Source organism: Corythoichthys intestinalis, chromosome 2 (assembly GCF_030265065.1).
Source record: "Corythoichthys intestinalis isolate RoL2023-P3 chromosome 2, ASM3026506v1, whole genome shotgun sequence".
Lineage (NCBI taxonomy): Eukaryota > Metazoa > Chordata > Actinopteri > Syngnathiformes > Syngnathidae > Corythoichthys > Corythoichthys intestinalis.
This window is the reverse complement of record NC_080396.1, coordinates 71,442,871-71,459,143: the sequence shown is the minus strand read 5'-3', so window position 1 is coordinate 71,459,143 and position 16,273 is coordinate 71,442,871. Positions and strand designations below refer to the sequence as shown.

The 16,273-nt window shown below is 39.7% G+C and overlaps 1 protein-coding gene across 1 annotated transcript in view; it reads right to left on the bottom strand.

Moving 5' to 3' along the window:
- The window catches only part of LOC130929772 (histone demethylase UTY-like), a 90,449-nt gene that overhangs the window by 7,659 nt on the left and 66,517 nt on the right, over window positions 1–16,273 (bottom strand). The window contains exons 20-29 of the mRNA XM_057857268.1: window positions 14,361–14,466; window positions 12,512–12,717; window positions 10,513–10,571; window positions 10,367–10,441; window positions 9,654–9,802; window positions 8,169–8,283; window positions 7,920–8,107; window positions 6,138–6,279; window positions 5,939–6,065; window positions 1,460–1,630 (exon numbers count right to left, since the gene is read on the bottom strand). Of these exons, the coding sequence (XP_057713251.1) occupies window positions 1,460–1,630; window positions 5,939–6,065; window positions 6,138–6,279; window positions 7,920–8,107; window positions 8,169–8,283; window positions 9,654–9,802; window positions 10,367–10,441; window positions 10,513–10,571; window positions 12,512–12,717; window positions 14,361–14,466 (1,338 nt within the window). The remainder of the gene's footprint in view (window positions 1–1,459; window positions 1,631–5,938; window positions 6,066–6,137; window positions 6,280–7,919; window positions 8,108–8,168; window positions 8,284–9,653; window positions 9,803–10,366; window positions 10,442–10,512; window positions 10,572–12,511; window positions 12,718–14,360; window positions 14,467–16,273) is intronic.

Here is a 16,273-nt window from a genome sequence, read left to right as displayed (position 1 = left end):
ATTTGCATACAGAGAGACCCGTTCAACTGAGGACGCCATCGCCACGGTGCTGCACACACTTCTGGTGCACCTGGAGTATAAAAACACCTATACATGGCTCCTCTTTGTAGACTACAGTTCGGCTTTTAACGCCATCAGGCCGTTCAAACTCCGGTCCAAACTCCATCCACCAACTGGGCCTCAACACCGCCCTGTGCAAATGGACTGTGGACTTTTTAACCAATCGCACACAGAGTGTTAGAGTGGGCAAAAACACCTCCTCCACTCTCACCATCAACACCGGGGCCCCTCAAGGGTGTGTTCTGAGCCCTCTGCTTTACACCCTGCACACTCATGACTGCTCCGCTTTCTCTGCATCCAACCTCATAGTCAAGTTTGCCGACGACACCACAGTGCTCGGACTCATCACCAACGACGATGAAACAGACTACAGAAGAGAGGTGCAACATCTGGAGTCATGGTGTCACAACAACAACTTGGCTCTAAACACCAAAAAGACCAAGGAGATTTTGGTGGGTTTCCGTAAGTGGAGTCAAATCATCCATCAGCCTCTCTCGATTGGCAACGGTGTTGTGGAGAGGGTGAGAAGCTTTAAATTCTTGGGGATAACGGTGACTGAGGCCCTGTCCTGGGGGGGATCACATTTCCACAGCGGTGGGCGAGGCACAACAATGCCTCTACTACCTGAGGAAACTGAGGAGCACTCACTACCCCAGACCTCTGATGGTGAACTTTTACAACTGTGCCATCAGCAGTGTACTGATATAGTGTGGTTTTCCAACTGCTTTAAGGCTGACCAGCAGGCGCTCCAGTGCGTGATGAAAGCTGCCGGGAGCATCATTGGAATGACCAGCACCATCTACTCCACTTGCTGTTTAAGAAGAGTGCACATCATCCTGCAGGACCAGCACCATCCTGCTCACCACTTTTTCCACCTGCTGCCCTCAGAGAGATGGTACATGTCCATACAGGCCTGAACTTCCAAGACTGGCCAACAGTCTGTATCCACAGGCTGTGAGGCTACTAAACTCTGCCCCTTTCCCCTTTTCGCCCCCCCCCCCCCCTAACGGACAATAATCCACATCCACCAACAACAATAACTCTGAACTGGCTTGCATTGTTGCAGTATATCACTACCCACTGCTTCCTCCTCCCTGACCCTTACCCATTGGTTGACGACAAGTACACTTGATTAACTGATCTGGTTTTTGCACTGATTTATATCCGTTTTTATCAGGTATATTAAGCTCTGCACTTTAGCATTGACATGACTATGCTGCTTTTGAATCTTTGTTGTACTTATGTCCAATACTATGTCAATGTTTACACTTGGTACTTAAGGGTATTTATTATATGGGTTTTGCGCTTTATCACCTTAGCTGTATGGATGCTCCAAACAAAGTTTTGTTGTGCTTTTGTAACAATGACAATAAATATTCTGAATCTAAATCCAACTTACTAATGCGAATTGGTCGTAGACCTGCATGAGGTCTTCCATCCTGTGTTGCTCCAGTACCACAAAGTCATCCAGCGTGGCGCTGCCTTTGCGGGCGCAGTCCTGGCAGTGGACCACGTACTGCTTCTTGCACAGGAGCTCACGCCGCACAAACAGCAGGTTGAACACCTCCACCTGAACGCCAAAAATAGGCTTCATTTCCAACTACTTTACTCATTCGTCCGCCAAGGTATACGTATAGTATGTGTTGATAAAAGTATATGGCATTAAAAACAGCCATGGACATTTCAAAATACAGTATGGGTGTGACAGTAGATAGAAATAGTGATACATTGTGATATATTACAACACAAAAGTTTATCCATATGCTAAAGCCAAGAATCTGTATATAGTTTTAAAAATGTCACTGGTTAAAAAAAAAAAAAGGGAACCAACAGGTTGCTAACAAAATTTTGCGCAAGAAGAAAATCCAACACTGGCAGCCACTAGACATCCAGTTTATTTTGACTGGGAGGGGGCGAATCAGCCAAAATAGATTGGACGACTGTTTTTTTTTTTTTTTGAGACACTTCCTATTCATTTTTGGACATTTCCAAGTCAGTTGAATAACCCAAAAATCAACAGGAAGTGACTCGTAAATGCCCCAAAATGAAAAGGAACTGACCTGAAATCAACAGTAAGGGACCTGTAATTACCCTTCAGTTACTTTCTGTTAATTGTAGGGCATTCACAAGTCACTTCCTGTTCAAAATCAACAGGAAGTGACCTGTAAATGCCCCAAAATTAGCAGGAAGTGAGCAAAAATCGACAAGAAGTGAACCAGGGGCATTTACGAGTCACTCCCTGTTGATTGTGGGGCATTTATGAGAAAGTCCCTGTTGATTTTGGGTTAATGAACAGGAAGTGACCTTTAAATGCCCCAAAATTAACCAGAAGGATATGAAATCAACAGTAAGGGACCTGTATATGCCCTATAATTTACAGGAAGTGACCAAATATTGAAAGGGGGTGACCTGCCAATGCCCCTCAGTCACTTTCTGATGATTTTGGCCTACTTATGAGATACTTCCTGTTCATGTTGGGGCATTTACAGGTCACTTCCTGTTGATTTTGAACAGGAAGTGACCTGAAATGACCTAAAATGAACAGGAAGTGAGCAAAAATCAACAGGAAGTCAACAAGATGCACTTACCTGTCACTTCCTGTTAACTGTAGGGAACTTATGAGTCACTTTCTGTTGATTTTGAACTGGATGTGACTTGTAAATGGCCAAAAAATAACATGAAGTGATCAAAAATCATTTACAGGTCCCTTAATGTTGATATCAGGTCCCTTCCTTTTAATTTTGAGGCATTTAAAGGTCAATTCCTTTTCAAAATCAACAGAAAACAACTCATAAGTGCCCCACAATCAACAGGAAGTGACAAGTAAGTGCCCCTCGCTACTTCCTGTTGATTTTTGCTCACTTCCTGTTTATTCTGGGGCATTTACAGGTCACTTCCAGTCAATTTTGAACAGGAAGTGATCTGAAATGACCTAAAACAAACAGGAAGTGTCCCGTAAATAGGCCAAAATCAATAGGAAGTGACCAAAGCCCCTTATTCAATAGGAAGTGAGCAAAAATGGACAGGAAGTCAACGAGGGGCAGTTATGTGTCTGTATCTACAGTATGTATCTGTAGTTTTTGGGTCACTTCCTGTTGATTTGGGGGCATTTACAGGTCACTTGCTGTTGATTGTGGGGCATTTGCGAGACACTCCCTGTTCATTGTGGGTTACTGAACAGGAAGTGACCTGTAAATGTCCCAAAAATAACACGAAGGACATGAAATCAACAGGAAGTGACCTGCAAATGCCACAAAATTAGGTTACTTGCTTTTAATTTCATGGTCACTTCCTTTTTAGTACCCCAAATCATCAGGAGGTGACTTGTAAAAGACCCACAATCAACAGGAAGTGCCCCAAAAGATATAGGAAGGGACCGGTAAATGCCCCTCGTTGACTTCGTGTCGATTTTTTCTCACTTCCTGTTATTTTTTTCTGACATTTGCAGGTCACTTTCTGTTGATTTTATGTCCTCCGGGTTATTTTAGGTGCATTTATAGGTCACTTCCTGTTCAGTGACCAAAAATCAACAGCAAGTTTCTCGTAAATGCCCCACAATGAACAGTGACTCGTAAATGCCCCACAATCGATAGCAAGTGGTTTGTAAATGCCCCCAAATCAACAGGAAGTGACCCGAAAGCTACAGCTTAGACATGTGCCGATTACAAGTTTCAAGGTATACCGTGATATGACATCGTCAAGGTTTCAAAACCGCAAAAATTTATCATACCATCCCCTAAGGTATTAGTTATTTTTTATGTTCCAAAAATACATGGAGAAATCCCTCGCTTGCAGCTGTAAGGCTCAGCCCTCCCCCACTGGTTGTTGCTCAGTGTCCGTGAGTCTGGTGTGCTACACGATGGCTGGAGGATGTGAAACTCATGAACTTTTTCCCCTCATCGAAGAAAACGTATGGGAACACTTCGGCTACAGAAAAGTTACAGACAGACGCGGCTTGGAGGAGGAGGGCCAACTGACATGTTTAAAATGTTTGCGGATGATGGCTGCCGAGGAGGTAGTACCTCCAATATGATTTCACATTTATACAAAATTAAAGGTAAGTTAACACTGTCATGAACGTTTCCCACCAGCGATGAGAGAAGTATGTCCATTGTGTTTAGTGTGTCTAGCGGTGGTAAAACATTTGGGGGGTTTTCTCTCTGGCAACTGTCTGTGTTGAGAAAGAGTGTGTGTATATTGTAAACATTATACGAGTAATACACAAGTGCTTTATATGGAAAATAATTAGTTTTTGTTCTTGGGTTTAGGCTCACCTAAAGGATTGGATTTAATTTATTTTAGATTTTTTTTTTTTTTTTTAACTTAACATTAAACTTATGTTCCAATTTGCTCATATGTTTTGAAAAATAAAAATCCTGTTCAATGGAAAAAAGTTTTTTTTTTTATACCCAGATCTCTTAAATTAACTCATTTTAGAGCTGTAAGTGCAATACCGTGATACTGTGAAACCGTGATATTTTGGGTTAAGGTTATCATAACGTCAGAATATCATACCGGCACATGCCTACTACAGCAACATACTGTAGATACAGACACATCACTGCCTCTCATTGACTTCCTGTCAATTTTTGCTCACTTCCTATTAAATTTGGCACACAATCTGTTGATATTGGCCTATTTACGAGACACTTCCTCTTCATTTTAGGTCTAAATTAACAGGAAGTTACCTGTAAATGCCCCAAAATGAACAGGGAATGAGCAAAAATTAACAGTAAGTCAATGAGGGGCATTTACCGGTCACTTCCTCTTTTGGGTCACTTCCTGTTGATTGTGGGGCACTTACAGGGTCACTTCCTGTTGATTGTGGGTCTTTTACAAGTCACTTCCTGTTCATTTAGGGTACTAAACAGGAAGTGACCATGAAATTAAAAGGAAGTGACTTGTAAATGCCCCAAAATTAACAGGAAGTTGACCAAAAAAAAATAATATTGGGGCATGCCCCAAAGTCAAGAGGATATGACATGTAAATGGCCCAAAATCACAAGGAAGTGACCAAAATTTGACAAAGTGGACGAGGGGCATTTACAGGTCACTTCCTGTTGATTTTGGGCCATTTACGAGTCACTTCCTGTTAATTTTGGGCCATTTACGAGTCACTTCCTGTTAATTTTGGGTTACTAAACAGAAAGTGACCATGAAATCAATAGGAAGTGACCTGTAAATGCCCCAAAATTGAAAGGAAGTTAGCAAAAAATGTTGATATTGCAGCATGAAATTCAAGTGCCCCAAAAATTGACAGGAAGTGGACAAGGGGGCATTTACAGGTCCCTTTCTGTAGATTTGCGGTCACTTCCTGTTGATTTGAGGGCATTTAAAGGTCACTTCCTGTTGATTTTGGACCATTTGCGAGTCACTTCCCATTGACCTTGGATTATTGAACAGGAAGTGACCAGTAAATGCCCCAGAAGTAACAGTAAGTGACTCAAATTCAACAGGAGGTGCCCCAAAACTAACAGGAAATGACCAAAAATCAACAGTAAGTGAATGAGGGGCATATACGGGTCCTTTCCTGTGGATTTTGGGTGACTTCCTTTCAATTTTGGGTCAACTGCTATTGATCTTGGGGCATTTTTGTGTAACTTCCTGTTGATCTTGGGGTTACTGAACAGGAAGTCACCTGTAAATGTCCCTAAAGCAACAGTAAGTATACCAAAATCAATAGGAAATTACATGAAATGCCCCAAAATGAACTCATTGGCTGCCACTGAAGACCATAGATGTCCAATCTGTTTGAAGTCGCTGCCACCCTCCCACCTCAAACGGATTGGACGCCTACTAGCGATATACTCATTTCAATTCACAGCAGAAAGCTGAAAAATGGGACATAGCGATACAAGTGACAAGCTGCGTTTCCCACCTCGCAGATGGTACAGTAGTGTGCCGGTTCGTCTCTGGTTCTGTTCCTCAGTACGGTTTCCTTGCCAGCTGTCGCTAAAGCTTCCTTCACCCACTGGCACTGCTTCAACGTCCGCAGCAAGCAGTACCTGTGAAGAACACGTCGTGTTCATCCGGAGGCAACGACAAAAAATATAATTCCATGTTATGCGAACGCTCACTTGATCATCTCGAACAACTTGTGATCCGACACCTTGATGTTGCGTGCCATGTTCCAGGAGAGGTGCACCATGGGAACCATGGATTTGACACTTTGGAGCTTGTTCCACTCGTAACGCTCCACGGCCAACTTGTATTGATGGGCTTGGAATGCAGATTTAAAGCAAATTATACAAGTGACACAGTTAATTTGCACTTTGAGATTTGTTTTTCAAATGTAAAGTGCGTTATAAATAAAATGCATTATTATTATTATTAATTTACACTGTTACGTTCATTTCAGTCTTTGTCCTATGGGTCACTTCCTGTTGCTTTTGGGGCATTCCAAAGTCACTTCTTGCACATTTTGGATGATTTCTTTTAGATTTTAGGGCATTTTGGGTCACTTCCTGTTCATTGGTCACAGGTTCAATTGGGTAACTTCCTGTAAATTTGGGGTCATCCCCTGTTGCTTTTATGGCGTTTCCTTGTCACTTTGCTAATTTTAGTGGACTTACAGAACAATTCCTGTTGATTTTGGGTCACTTCCAATACATTTTAGAACTCTTTGGGTCACTTACTGTTGATTTCAGGTCACTTCCTGTTGGTTCAATCAGGTAAATTTGGGGTCATTTCCTGTTGATTTTGTGGCATTTCCTTGTCACTTCTTTGTGAATTTTAGGGTACCTACGGGACACTTCCTGTGAATTTTTGGTCACTTCCTATAGATTTTAGGGTCACTTCCTGTTCTTTGGTGACTTCCTGTTGATTTCAGGTCACTTCCTGTTGGTTCAATTAGGTAACTTCCTGTATATTTGGGGTCATTCCCTATTCATTTTATGGCATTTCCTTGTCACTTCCCTATTACTTTTAGGGTACACTTCCTGTTAATTCAGGTCACTTCCTCGTCATTGGTCAATTCCGGTTAGTTTAGGGGCATTCTGGGGTAACTTCCTGTTAATGTTGGGTCATTTCCTGTTGATTTTAAGGCATTTCCACGACACTTTGTTCATTTTAGGATACTTACGGGATGGCATTTCCTTGTCACTTCCCTGTTAATTTTAGGGTACCTTGAGGACACTTCCTGTTGATTTTGGGTCACTTCCTGTACATTTTAGGGTTTTCGGGTCACTTCCTGTTCATTGGTCAACTCCTGTTGATTGCCTGTTCCTTTAAGGGCATTATTGTGAACTTCCTTTAAATTATGGGTCATTCTCTGTTGATTTGATGACATTTCCTTGTCACTTCCCTGTTAATTTTACAGTACCTACGGGGCACTTCCTGTTGATTTTTGGTCACTTTTGGTACATTTTGTGAACTTTCAGAGTCACTTCCCATACATTATGGATCTTTTTTTTTCCCGTTTCAGTGTATTTTGGGTCACTTCCTGTACATTTTTGGGTATTCTGGAGTCACTACTTGTAGGTTTTGGAAAACTTATTTCAGCTTTAAGGGCGTTTCGGGACACTGCCTGTTCATTCGACATTTCCTGCTCATATTGGAGGCATTCACAGGCCACTCCCTGTTCATTTGGGTCACTTCTTGATGTTTGTTAATTTTGGGGTCACTTCATGTTAATTTGGAGGCATTTAAAGGTCATTTGGGTAATTTTCTGTTCATTTTGGGGAATTCCTGGGTGACTTCATGTTCATTTTGGGTCACTTCCTGATGATTTTGGGGCCTGTAAATGCCTCCAAATTAACAAGAGCTCACAGACCGGCAAGCATCATGACACATTTTCTCCAGAATTGGCATTTTCTCGTAAAAATCCGATCATACTCTGGCTGTTTTGGGAACCCACGTACCTGTAAGCGGTCCGACGTTCCAGGCGATGTTGTTGCACCAGCCGATGGCTTGCACCCAATGGACCGTGCCCGTGTTGAGCCACACCAAGTCACCAGGGCGCTGGATGAAGCGGTACACAGGCACGTCGGCCTCGTACAGGTCTTCCAGATTGGGCCACCACGAGCCCATTAGGAAGTTGATGTTGTTCCTGGGAGAGAAAAGCCTCAAGTGAGCTCAGAGCCTTCGGCGGTAGGAGGCGGGCGACTTACTTTTCACAAAAGTTGCTCATCACACCCCAGTAGGCCTCGGGGACGGCGAACCATTCGCAGTCTCCTGGCCCGATGTTAATGTTGACTGCGCAAAAGTTGTTGTGCTCCTGGTGACCTGCAGGGTGCGTAAAGGAAATGTAAAAGGACCCAAAACGCATATACGTAGGAAGGAATAAAAAGAGCTATTTCACACGAGTCAAGATAAAGTAAATGATGTGCATTGAATTCATATTATTTTGCTAAAATGTTTAAAGATTTTATCAGAATTTTCAGTTTTTTCCTTTGTCAAAATATATGAAAAATAACCATGTTTAAAAAAAAAAACAATATTTACTGTTTTTTCCTTTTTAATCAAAAATTTTAGTCTTGCATTTTCTCATTTTCCCTTTTTTTGTTAAAATTGTAGATTTAAAAAAAATCAAAAACTAAAATATTTACTGTATGTTCCTTTTTAAATAATTTTTGTAACCTATTGTTTATTTAAGTTTTTTTTTTACAAATTGTTTTCCTTTAAGAATATTTTTTTTTAATTTAAAAATAAAACAACATTTTGTGTACTTTCCTTTTTCATGAAAAAAAACTTTAAAATGAAAACTTATTTACAGTTCCCCATTTTACAGCCACTTTTTAAAATTAAAATTAAATTTACTAACAACATATATACTTGTATATGTAGATAAATATAAAATTTTTAAAAAATGAATGAGTGAGTGAATATTTGCTATTAAAGGGAACCTCAAACTTCAAAGATTTGTAGGCTCTAATAAGCCACAAATGTTTTCTTTTACTAAAATATGTTATTAGAAACACATATATTATTGCCATTAATTTAAAAATCGATAGTCTTTCGTACATGTTTTGACCTAAGAAGGTTACCATGTTTTACGCGCGCAATGCACGCTGGGGGCGACGACGCGGTTGGCCTGGACTGGGAGAATAGCTGTTGCTCGGTAGTAAGCGAAGCTAGTATGACAACTAGCATGACTTTGTCACATTCTGCTGGTCAAATAGTTTTGTTACAGAGCTGTGGGATGAGTTCCCAACATCATACCTGCATCCAATTCCAGCTCATCAGCACTGTCTTTAAACCAATCCAAGGCCGCTTGTAGAGATATTGACTTGCTGCCATTTGACAGTTTGTATATCCCTTCGTTGCTAGGTGCGTCATCAACAACAATGGCGACCTACTAGTTGAACTAATTTTTCAAATTTTATAAAAACGAAAACATTAAGAGGGGTTTGAATATCAAAATATTATAACTCATACTATCATTTAGCTTTTGAGAGCTAAGAGTCTCTCTGTCCGTGGTTTCCTTTGAGAGTCTCACAAAAGGGAATTAGGAAAATCTACGTCATCTCCAAAAAAGTACCGGTAACCGACTATCCAAATAGTAGGACATTGGCTAGTAGTCCTAGTTGTGAGGCATCATCACCCAAAACGATGACGTGTCTAGCGACAAAAACAACTTTGTCGAAGGCACGAACCTGCTATCCTGCTGCCCGGAACCTTCATGTAGAGTTGAACCGTGTTCATTCCCAGAATGGTGTGACCCACGTGGCTAAGCAAGTTGCCGGCCGATACCACCCGAGCGAATGCCGGAAGCTTACTCAGTTCCTGGAGCTGCTGCTTCCACCTGATGGACCACAGGAAAATGTGCTTTAGACCAGAATTAATTCAATGCCTTCCATTGACGGGGCTGGACGTCTAATCTGTTTCGACATTCGCTCCTCCCAGTTAAAATGGATTGCACGTCTTAACGCTGTCAATGGTGCTAAAACCATCATTTTAGGCCTTTCAAAGGTCACTTTCTGTTGATCTTGAGGCACCGCCGATTCATTCAAAGGTGGCTGTGTTCAGTAACCCAAAATCAACAGGAAATAACCTACAAATGCCACAAAATCAATAGGAAGTGCCCAAAAATGTCCTAAAGTCAACAGGAAGTGACCGAAAATCAATTTTGGGATATTCCCAGGTCACTTTTGGATTTACAAATAGGAGTGTCGTATTGTACATGAATTACGGTAATTTTAAAAATTGGGGAAAAAATGGTTTAAAAAAAAGAATACAGGTAGTCCCCGGGTTACGAACGAGTTCCGCTCCTACGCTGGCGACGTAAACCGAATTATTGTACAGTATTGACTCCGGGCTGCCAGTTTGACACCGTTAATCGGAGTTACATGGGCGATGGCGCACTCACTTCCTTTCGTCCGAAACGTCGATGTTTGTTCCGAACTTGATGTGCTTTAAGGGTCCTCTTCTTTTGCGCGCGACACTGCCAAATAAAAACAGCAATGACTCCAGTCGTATTTGAAGGTGGATCGTTTTGTTCCCGATTTGTTGTACCTTTCTGCTGCTGGCTCTGTGTCACACGGTTCCTTGAGTGCTTTCTTTTCATTCTCCTCCTATAAAAAATTGCATTAAAACACAGGTCAGGGGTACTCGTATAGATATTTACCTGCCATGCGAGACATCAATGGCACTGAAAAATGACCCTGAAGTGGCTGCACCTGCATGCCCTCTACTGGCTTACTTGCAACATACACAGGCAAAACGGGCAACAATAAATACCCAATTAATGAATTCATCAGCCCCGATGCAAATTTTTTTTAAAAATCAGGCTCAACAATCGATAAATACTTGGCCATGCTACATAGCTAGTAAGTTTCAAGATGCTCGGTTCATGAATAATGGAGGTGTAGAACCTCAAAATTAAGATTCCACAAAAGGAACATCAACAAAAATTACATGAGTGGCAACTTGACAGGTAAGCTATAAACTAGAGGAACATTTTAAGAGCTGACCTATGCAGCAAAATTCAATTTGGCCTTATGACTTTTAACTCCATTACCCCAAAATAAAATAACCTATTTCCTTTTTTTGACCATGAGTTATTTTGAACAAACACATTCCAATTTGGCCCTATAACCTTTGACCTTATGTTAATCACCTCTTCCGTTTTAGATCGCAAAAATATCACATAACACACACAAAACATACACAAAAACATTAATTTAGCCCCGTGACCCCAAAATTTAATAAGCTCTCTTTTCATATTAAAAACATATCCCGCAAGAATTATAATCTTTTTCTTCGTTTCAGCATTATCTTGAACACGAACATTCAAGTTGACACCGTGACTTTTGACCTCATAACCTCAAAACTCAAAGACATCTATTGTTTCATATAAAGACAGCCTACAAATCTAATAATCCATTTCTTCATTTTTGAGTTATCTTGAACACATTCAATTTGGCTTATGAAGATTGACCTCACGACCCCAAAATTTAACCATAGTACACAAGAATGATCATGCTTGGTTCCTGCATTATCTTGAACACATTTAATTTGACCCTGTGACCCTTTGACCTCATGGCTCCAAATTGAAAGACCGGTTTCACATTACAAACATATCCTGCATATTTGATAATAATCCTTTTCTTCAATCTTGAGTTATTTTGAACACAAACATTCAATTTGTTCCTGTGACCTTTGACCTTAAGACCCCAAAATTTAATCACCTCATTTCATATTAAACATATCACGCAAGAATAATAATGCAAGAACATAGTTTATCTTGAACAAACATTCAATTTGACAATGTGACCTTTGACCACATAACCCCTAAATTGAATGACCTTTTTTTTTATTGACATCTCCTTCAAACTTTATAAACTATTTCTTAATTTTTTTGAGTTATCTTGAACACAAACATTCAACATGGCCTTATGAACTTTGACCTCATGACCCTAAAATTTAACCATAGTACGCAAAAATGATCATTCTGTGTTCTTGCATTTTCTTGAACACATTTAATTTGACGGTGTGAGCCTTTGACCTCAAGACCCTAAAAATTTCACACTAAAAACTATCGTGCATATTTGATAATCCTTTTCTTCAATCTTGAGTTATTTTGAACAGAAACATTTAATTTGGCCCTTTGACCTTTCACCTCATTTCATATTAATATATCATGCAAGTATAATAATCTTTTCTTTGTTGTTGCATTATCTTGTACACCGTATGACCCCAAAACTGAACATACCCTTCAAATTTTATAACAGAGTTATCTTGAACATAAACATCCAATTTGGCCTCGTGAACTTTGTACTATGACTAAATTTTGGGGTCATGAGGACAAACATATCTCGCAAGAATCAATCCTTTTCTTTGTTCTTGCATCATCTTGAACACAAACATTTCATTTGACCCTGTGACCTTTCACCTCATGACCCTAAAATGAAATAACCCTTTTTAATCTTAAGTTTTATCATCAAATGACGGTATTTCTATTATTGTGATTGGACGTAGTGATTATTATCAAGTGTTTGGTGTGATGACTGACCCGTAGAGACTCCTGGAAGGAAGCGGCCTGATACTGGGCGTACTTGGCGATGGTGGTGTGGGCTCGAGCGCTTTCGCAGCGCCACATTTTCTTGGTGCCCGTCACGTCCCAGTTCTCATCAGCGGGTTGCGACAGCTGCGTCCACACTTCCACCAAGTGCTCCGGGTTGGCCTCCACCAATGTTTTGGTGGAGAAAAGGCCCAGGTCTGCAAACGCGTAAAGGACAGATGATAATTTGGCGTCCTGTCTGCTACTCTTATCATCATACTTATTTTATTATTAACTCAAACAAAAATGTTCAACTCAATATCAACAGGATAGTCTATACTTGATATCGTTTTTGGTAAATACCCAAAATAGATTTGTTTTTTTTTCTTTTTTACTTTTAGTGTTTTTTCCACAGGATGTCAATATTTTGACAAAAAAATAATCGATTAATCGACAACTAATCAATTAGCAAATTAATCGACAACTATTTTGATAAATTATCGTTTTGGACCTTAAACTTAAACTCGTCTAAATTCTTGAAATTATAACATATCTAACTTCTCAGTTGTAAATATCAGATTTTTCATTACATTTTTGCCAAATTTCATCTATCTAGCAGTCTAAACTCATTTCTCAATAAGGCTGCAACAACTAATTGATTAAATCGAATTATAAATTAGTTCCCAACGAATTTGATAATTGACACAGTTGTGGACTAAGCAGAGGTGGGTACTAACGCGTTACATGTAGTCTGTTACATTGACCTGAGAAACGTTTTGAAAAATAAATGTACTTCTAAGAGTAGTTTTACAAAGCAATACTTTTTACTTTGAGTAGATTTGTGAAGAAAAATCGCTACTCTTACTCCTCCACTTTGGGCTACAAAAGAGTCGTTACATTTTTCCTCTTTGTTCTACATATTAGATTTTTTTTTTTCCAGCGATGCCAAGAGTAGCTCTACCAATTTCACCAATGAGACGTCGCAACAATAACCACGATTCCAATACACCAATCAGACGCAAGCTTGCCGTTCTGTGACCACGCCAGCCTGTTCAATCAGGTGGGGTCTTTAAAGCGCCGTAAAAAAATGAAGTATTTGACATAGAGCGCTGCCTTCAACATGACTCAAAAGCGCGGATTTAAACCTCTCTCCCAGTTTTTATTTGGCGCCGATTCACCACGGAAAACCGGAGATATGATCCTTTTAAGTTCATAATAGTAACTACGAAGGAACGATTCACTATTCAAACTTGGAATTATTTTCCTTACTAAAGGGCACTCATACCCTTGGACGAATAATGCTTCATTTCTGTCATTTTTCTTCTCTCGACGGAATTGATCTTATTTTTGATTTTTTTTTTTTCTCCTTTGGCTTAATGTGGTTATGTAATGGGTTAGTGTACAGCATCATTATAACAACAGTTCATATAGATAACTTTGAGCTGAGAAAAAAAAATGTAAGCAGTTACTTACAATGTTACTCATTACTTGAGTATTCTTTTCACCAAATACTTTACTTGTATTTGAGTACATTTTTGGATGAATACCTTTACTTGAGTAATATTATTTTGAAGTAACGTTACTCTTACTTAGTGAAATTTTTGGCTACTCTACCCACCTCTGAGATGACAGGTCTCGATTAATCGATAGGATTTTCAGTCGATTACTCGATTACTAAAACATTCGATAGCTGCAGCCCTATTCCAATCTATATAATATTGTGATAACTTATGATACGGTATACGGTGGTCAAAACCACTAGTCCCAAGAATTGGATTTTTCCCCCCGTATCGCAGAGCACTAGTAAATAAAAACCAGAAGATAATTGGGCGTCCTGCTTGGAAAATCTTTGAAAATTTACCAAGTTTCAGTGCTCCAGCCAGTCCTCTGATGACGGTGACAGGATTGGAGGGATTTGTGCAGAACTGGTGCAGGGGTGGGAAGAAAGCGTCTCTCTTGTTTTCCAGCTGGTTAACACATGTAACAGAATGTCAGTCAGTAGTAGGCTCGGGTACAGGGACTCAATTTGGTACAGGTTCCGAAGCAACCGATGGTAACGGAACAGGGAGGAAAAAAAGTAACATTTTGTTGCCTCAACCGACTGATTCGTTTTATTCTAAATCAACAGGAAAGTATCTTAGGTGTTTACCTACCACAGCAAACCTACCATCGCATTTTCTCCAGTAATTGCATTTTCTAGTTGAAAATAGTGTCCTGTTTTGCAGCTGAGTGTGTATTATCATCACTAATTTTGCACTGTCCTTGTGGACGCTACAATAGGCTCGTCTGTCAATGTTCATTCCAAATTGTTGGAAACCTTTATTTAGTTATTTATTTTTGGACTGTAACTTTTGAATTTTAAAGACGAAAACATTTTGAGTAGGGATGTCCCCGGTATGATCACGTGATAGGAAATCAGACCATTTTCAGAGAAGACTCGGTAAGTCTACAATCAAAGGCTCAAATGTGTTTATCATCGTTAAACTTGCAGCCCAGGGGGCGTTTACATGGTGACGCTCTGAGAATACGACCAATTTCATGTTTGCATTTATATGGTTCCGTCTCCATTCGAATAATGTCACAATTCCGCGTAAAAACAATGTAGTATTCATGCCAGGCCTGGAGAGCTGTGCAGTTCTACAGCGCAACAATGATGCGCTTTCTTTGACAACAACCTCCTCAGCCCGGAAAACAACATACTAGCCCACTCCAAGCAATGCCGTCCACGTTTTTTTTCTTTTCTTTTGCTCCAAAGGGCACAAAAAATGCGAAAAATAAGCACGACGTACTCGACTTATGCGATTTCGACTTTACGACGCCGGAGTCTTTTTTTTTTTTCCTCCCCTAAGTGTATTATTATCATTAACATTATTATTTATTATTATTATCCTCAATTAATTGTACTCACCTGGATGCCACGAAATGTATGTAATTAAAAAAAAAAAAAAAAAAGGTGCCTGAAAGTTTAAGATGACGTTCGCCGCGCTAAATGCGAATGCTATGCTAATGCTCCGAGCCAATCACCATCGCGTTTGCAACAGCGTCACGGCCCCCTTCCCTCCTCCAACTCTTCTCTTCCAGGCAGTTGTGAGCTGTGTATAGTAATGCGGCAACGCGTCTGTTTTACATCCTCAGTAACGGTAACGGCGTTGAAAATATGGCACAATTAATTAATTACTCACTGCTGAAAAAAATAATGCTGTTAAAAACGCTGTTATACTCTAACACCGTTATTAACAACATTGACAGCAGGTACCATACATCTATATTGAACACTACAAAAACTCAAAATCTTATCAGGACTTACAATTTAGAGTAACTTAAAGGCTTATCTGGTGAAAATTCTTCTAGTTTTAATATGGCAATATATCACAAAACACCCCAAAAATCACCACGATAGTTTTTCTTCACTAACGTTCAGGCTTAATTTTTTTTTTTTTTTTTTTAAACTTCTTAAGCGCGGAAAAGTAACAAAACAATCCAGAAATACAATGGCATTGCCAATAGAAATAAATATATGTTTTATACTCCGCAACACTCCCGGAAAAAGAGGAAGTACTGTAATATGTACAGCTCTGTAAAATGTTTGGAACTTTTGTTCAAATAAACAAAAACAAAAAAATTCGGTATCAGATTGGGACTCTGTATATTATATATACTCGGCAGATTCTCAAAATCAGGTGAATAAATATATCATCATCATCGTCAACTAAATGAAGACGAACACATTTTGAAATGACTAGAATCTGACCAAGACTAATAAGTATTTTCGTC